The sequence below is a fragment of the Gobius niger genome (assembly GCF_951799975.1).
Source record: "Gobius niger genome assembly, chromosome: 20".
NCBI classification, from domain to species: Eukaryota; Metazoa; Chordata; class Actinopteri; order Gobiiformes; family Gobiidae; genus Gobius; species Gobius niger.
In genome coordinates, this window is record NC_136871.1 from 12,183,360 (window position 1) to 12,189,709 (window position 6,350).

General features: G+C 41.6%; 1 protein-coding gene across 1 annotated transcript; it reads left to right on the top strand.

The window, feature by feature from the left end:
- The first annotated feature begins 3,819 nt into the window (after positions 1 to 3,819).
- thoc7 (THO complex 7) lies at positions 3,820 to 6,350 on the top strand. The gene is made up of 8 exons (XM_079579170.1): positions 3,820 to 3,910; positions 4,129 to 4,249; positions 4,354 to 4,481; positions 4,867 to 4,953; positions 5,714 to 5,771; positions 5,916 to 5,982; positions 6,085 to 6,154; positions 6,231 to 6,350. The coding sequence occupies exons 1-8, from the start codon at positions 3,892 to 3,894 to the stop codon at positions 6,284 to 6,286; spliced, it is 606 nt and encodes a 201-aa protein (XP_079435296.1). The 5' UTR covers positions 3,820 to 3,891; the 3' UTR covers positions 6,287 to 6,350.

Sequence of the window (6,350 nt, forward strand, 5' to 3'; positions counted from 1 at the left end):
TGTCTGTTTACCAGACTGCATTCTGGGACCGAGACGTCACCGCGCACGTAGGCACTTCTGATCAATTCAAAACAGGACCAACTTTGAAACTTATTACCACGACAACAACTAGCCTACTACTACTACTACTACTGATACTACTACTACTAAACTACTACTACTACTACTACTACTACTACTACTACTGATACTACTACTACTAGACTACTACTACTACTACTACTGATACTACTACTACTAGACTACTGATACTACTACTACTAGACTACTACTACTACTACTACTAAAAAAAATACTACTACTACTACTACTACTACAACAACTAGCCTACTACTTGAAATAATAAAAATTAGAATAAGAATAATAATGGCTTAAACTTGTATTGCACTTTATAAATTTCTCAAAGTGCCACACTATAATCATTAATCATTCACGCCAAACATGGTGGTGGTATTCAACATTGTAGCCACAGCTGCCCTTGGGAGGCGAGAATGCCAATCTGTGCCACCGGCCCCTCCGACCGCCACCAACCATTCACACGCTACATTCATTCTGGCTTAGTACAAGTTTTTAGTGGTAGGGGAAACTGGAGTACCTGGAGGAAACCTACGCAGACAGGGGGAGAACATGCAGATGAAATGGAACCCAAAACCTTCTAGCTCTAAGATTTTTTATTTGTCAAACCATTTGTGAATGATTTAAGATTATTTTTCTCTCATCCTTGATTGTGGAAAAGGTAGTTCTTTCAACTGACAACAATCAGCCAATGTGTTTGAGTAGTCGTCCTGATGTCATGCATGCGGAGGAAAACAAAACAGAATAGACCAGCATGGAAATCCTGCCGGTCTGCTCTGGTTAATGCTTTTTTGTTGTTGTCCTAAGCAGGAACCCATTTGACAGAAAACTATTTGAAATTATTTTATTTGTGCTGACAGACACCTACACACACCCAGACGAATCACAACATCCCAACAGAATCTGAAAGCACCAGGTTTTGGATAAAACACCAATTCGTATCCAATTTTGATACAATCATTCATTTGTTACAAATGCAGGACATGTAGCCTTCCTTAAAAAACAGGAAATCCATTCAAAAATTCTTCATAAAATAATATTTAAAATATGGAGATTCTTACAAAGAATATATAAGCCTTGAAGTATGGCTTTTAGAAATCACTCAAAGAAATTAACTTGGTTGTATATTTTTCAGAAACAATCTCTCTCAGAAAACAGAAATCCCTCTAAATCTAACACAGAAATATTCAAACAAAAATAATAAAAAGTATAAAGTAAAGTAAGATATATTTATGTATTTCTAAATTAAAATGGGGGAAAAAAAAAACATCTATCCATCTATTTTCTTCCGCTTTACCCGGTACCGGGTTACGGAGGCAGCAGTCTGAGCAGAGATACCCAGACTTCCCGATCCACGCAGTGCTCCTCCAGCTGTTCCCTGAGGCGACACCAGGCCAGCTCAGAGACATACAGTACTTGTAGTCCCTCCAGCGTGTCCTTGGTCTTCCCGGGGGCTGCCTCCCAATAGGACAATAGGCCTCGAACACCTCCCGAGGGAGGCGACTTGGAGGCATCTGAAGATGCCCGAGCCACCTCAGTTCCCAAACCGGACACCCTCCAGTCCCCGGCTGCACCTAAACATTCTGCCCATAAAGGTAATGAACAGAATAGGTGACAACGGGCAGCCCTGGGGGAGACCAACATGCACTGGGAACAGGTCTGACTTACTGCTGGCAATGCAAACCAAGCTCCTGCTGCTGTCATGCAGGGAACGGAGGACCCGGACCCCACACTCCTGGAGCAGCCCCACAGAGCACCATGAAGGACACGATCAAACGCTTTCTCCAGATCCACACATGTGGACTGGTTGGGGCGAACTCCTACAAACCCTCGAGCACCCAATGGAGGGTATCGAGCTAGTCCAGTGTGCCGCAATCGGGGTGAAAACCGCATCCTGAATCCAAGGTTCGATTATCATTCGTATCCTTCTCTCCAGCTCCCTGGAGTACACCTTACCTGGGAGGATGAGGAGTGTGATCCCTTTGAGCATACCCGGTACCCTTCTTAAAAAGAGGGGCCACAACAAGGCAAGCTAGGACCCCTTCTTAAGCTTGACGACATCCCTTACTTCCAGGCACCCCCACCGGGTTCAGGGATTGCTGCCATGACAGGCACCAGAGACGTCTTCAACATCCCTCGGTATCTGGGATAAGCTCTTCCCTGCTGACAGAGGGATCCACCAGACGTTCCCAACAGACCCTCATAACACATTTGGGTCTCCCCAGTCTCCCCTGCCAGTGGATCCAGCTCACCATCGGTTGACAGCTCAGCCCCTCTCTCTACCCGAATGTCCAAGACACACGGCCGGAGATCCAATGGCACAACTACAAAGTCGATTATCAACCTCCGGCCAAGGGTGTTTGGTGCCACGTGCACTTATGGACACCCTTGGTATAACTTGCAGAAGTCCAATAAAAGAACACCATCAGCTTCAGATCGGGGAAGCCGTTCTTCCCAATCACCCCTGCCCAGGTCTCACTGTCATTGCCCACATAGGTGTTGAAGTCCCCCTATAAAAATGGAGTCCCCAGTTGGAGCACCATTTAGTACCCCTCCCAGGGACTCCAAGAAGGCCGGGTACTCTGCACCAATGTTGGGGTGGTAGGCCAAGACAACGGTGAGAGACCTGTCCCCAACCTGAAAGCGCAACCCTCTCATTCTCATTCACTGTGGGCGACACCATGGCGCGTCCTTCCTCTCTCCAGAAGTTGGGTTCCGGAACCCAAGCTGTGCATGGAGGTGAGCCCGACTATATGTAGCCGGTACCTCTCAACACTCGCACAAGCTCAGGCTTTGAGATGACGTTCCACGCCCTGACAGGCAGAAGCTGTGCTGTGTTCCCATGCTTTGGCACATTTCTCAGATGAGAACTGATCATTTCACAGATACAATCAGAAAATCTAATGCATATACATTACTTCAAATGGTTTTGTAACACTTCCAGTTGTTTATGTCAAGCAAATTTGTATTCTCCATGTTGTCAGTTTATTAGTCTGACGCAAACAGGCAGTTCTTTTGTAGGGCTGTACTCAATATATCGTATTGGTATATGTCGCTACGGACTAACGTGTAAACCTTTTGTACTGAGGCACCTGTATAGTGATATGCAAATATGTGTGTCTTACCATCTTCATTCAGAACGTATCACAACATGCCTAAGGCTTAAATTGAACCCTGAGCTTATTCAGCATGATAGAAAAAAAACCTAATAAAATAATAGTAAAAAAAATCCATTTTGTTTTTCTCAGAATATATCTTGAATTATGGACACTCTATTGCGATACACTTGAATCGCAATATGTACCATATCATGAATTCTCTGTGTTGGGATACCTCATATCGTAAGTTTTTAGTAATACCCAGCCCCTATAGTTCTTTCGAGCTGTCTTTCTTCATTTTGCATACAATGAAGATCTAGGCAAGCCAACAATTGGGAGTGAAATCAAAAGCTCATTGTTGGTGCTGCACTAGACCATGTGGGGGCAGGTGGTGGGAGGATAGTTGACAGAAGTGGAGTGATGGAGTTGAGGAGCACTTTTCTTTTCATTTTAATCTACTTATTTTTATCTGAATACTAATAGTTACAGTCCAGTAGGTTGTGATAATGCACTATTTATGCCAGCCCTCAAAAATATTATACACACACTCAGAAAACATTTCTTACAGGCTGTAGGACAAGTAAAGCGGATTAATTTCTAGAATTGGTATTTTATCCACACTCCGGAGCGATAGGGGGCGGTAATGTGTAAAATAAAGACAAGCGGTACCAGCCTGAGCCTCAGCCCACTAACAACAGGAAGAATATTCAAGCCAAACATGGGAGCCGTAACAGATGGTACAGAATTAAGAAACATTTTTAATTATACGATGATATGCATACAATATACAGTTTACCAAATTATTATTGTTATTTTTAATTACGATGTGTGTAATGCTGATAAAACCCAATAATGACTGATCGAGGCTAACCGCGAGCTAGCCATCTCATGCTAACACTGTGTTATTCTTTGTGAGTAAACGAGCGGACTTTGTGTGTATGTTTCTTCTGAATAGATGAAGTTATTCGTAAACGCCTTCTTATTGACGGGGATGGGGCTGGAGACGACCGCCGGATAAACGTCCTCCTGAAGAGTTTCATGAAATGGTGCAACTCTCCTGTTAGCCCAGAGGATGGGTCAGTACTTCACCACTGGGCTCCAACATTTCACACCCCATTGCCTTTTTTTGTTGCAGCATTTACCTTCTTACCTGCTTTCTCATTTTGCTCTGTTTGCGTAGATTCACACAGTATCAGAGGATGGTGGGAAACCTCGCCCAATGCGAGTTCTCAATGGGGAAGACCTTGATGGTGTATGACATGAATCTTCGAGAAATGGAAAATTATGAAAAAATCTACTCAAACATAGGTATTTGATATAATTTGACACGTGTGTAATGTTATGTATAGAGTTTGGGAATATGACGCTATATCACTAAGCATTAGGGGATTAGTAGCAATTGTAAACTAATGGAGATTTTAAAAGTTCAAATACTGGAGTTATTGTTCACATTAAAACACTTGGACACCACACCTTGTTAGATTTATTTATCAACAGCTAATGGAGTTGTTCCATGGCTATTTTCTTCACTTTTTATACAGTTTTTAGCTAATGTTAGTAACTGGAAATGTATGCTAACAGCTGCAAAGATGGCGGATCTCCATGGTAACTGTAGAATTTCCCGAACTCTATAAATAACAATAGAAATGTATTTATTTGTGTTTATATGCCATTCATTCCTGTTTCCCCCTAGAAGAAAACATAACTTCTGCACATGAGAAAATAGCAGAGTGTAAAAAAGAAATTCTACGAGCCAAAAGAATACGGAAAAATCGTCAAGGTAACGCCTTTTTTTAAGCTTCTCAAATACAATGTTTCTAAATTGCTGCATTACTGAGGATACTAAGTTTGCAAATGTCCAATGGGGGGGATCGCTGTGGGCAACACATCCGAGGCACTGGTGGGCAACGCAAGTGTATTAAATAGATAATAATAGTTCTACGGTAGGTTTAAAAAACATTGTTCACAAACAGAGCATTGTATCTGTGAAAAGATCGGCGCTGTAAAAGATCTGTGATTCAAATAACCAGCTCTTCAAGCTCGGAAAAATCAGATGTTTGCCCACCAGTCACCCAAACATCCGGTGAAAATCGCGGAAATAAACAATAACAGCCATCCTCCCTATAGTTCTATTCATTCCATCTGAGTGGCAAAATCAAATAACGTCCATAACTCAATAGCGCCACTCAAAATGAAATTATAACAATTCACTGCAGATAATTATGACATCACGTGCATATCCTCTGTACCAGTCGCCAAGGAACTGGCCTCTGCATCAGAGGCACTCACTGTTAGTGGCACATGACCTCAGTGGGACTTTACTCAAGGGCGTGAGAAGGTGAATGTCTTTGTCAAATCACAAGTCAGCTCAGAAAATCTGTTGAAAATGAGGATCTAGGGTAAATTTAACCACTTCAGCCATAAAGAAAAGAAACATGCTATATATACATATATCATGCACTGGACAAATGATCATTACTTGTATTCAATATTCTTATTTAGATATCAGTGCTTTATTTATGCTTTGCTTTGGTTGGCAGAATATGATGCTCTAGCTAAAGTGATACAACAACATCCGGACAGGCACGAAACTCTAAAGTAAGTAAAATGCCATGATGACCTTTACACTGTTGTATACTGTTGTCTTGTTAGTGCTCCAACCTGTGAATACAAACTGAATTGTTCCTTTTCTGAATTAAAATCTAAATTTGTGTTTTTGTGGAACACGTCTGTTTCTTGCAGACAGTTGGAGGCACTGGACAAAGAGCTTCGGCAACTCTCTCGCATAAAGGAAAATGTAGATGCAAAGGTACAGTACATAATATACACATCATATTGTTTACCAACATTATTCTGTAAAATTATGTAATATAATATAATAATAATAATATAATAAACTGTCTCATTTCAGTTGGAATTAAGGAAGAAGCAGTTTCACGTGCTGCTCAGCACCATACAGGAACTTCAGCAGACTCTAGAGAGTGAGTGAATACCCTCCCCCGTTATTATCATTATTATTATAGTTGCAGTTCTTATTCCATAGCTTTTTTTTTCCAGATGATGAGAAATCTGACGATGACAATCAAGGAAGCCCTGCTGATAATGGAGAGTGAAGATGTCCACTTGTGGTTTATTTTTTAATGTACTGTATTTTTGAATAAAGTTCACATTGATGAG

Coding starts and splice junctions, on each gene's coding strand:
- thoc7 (XM_079579170.1), top strand. Junction 5,772..5,915: donor GACAGGCACGAAACTCTAAA/GTAAGTAAAATG, acceptor TGTTTCTTGCAG/ACAGTTGGAGGCACTGGACA. Junction 6,155..6,230: donor ACTTCAGCAGACTCTAGAGA/GTGAGTGAATAC, acceptor TTTTTTTTCCAG/ATGATGAGAAATCTGACGAT.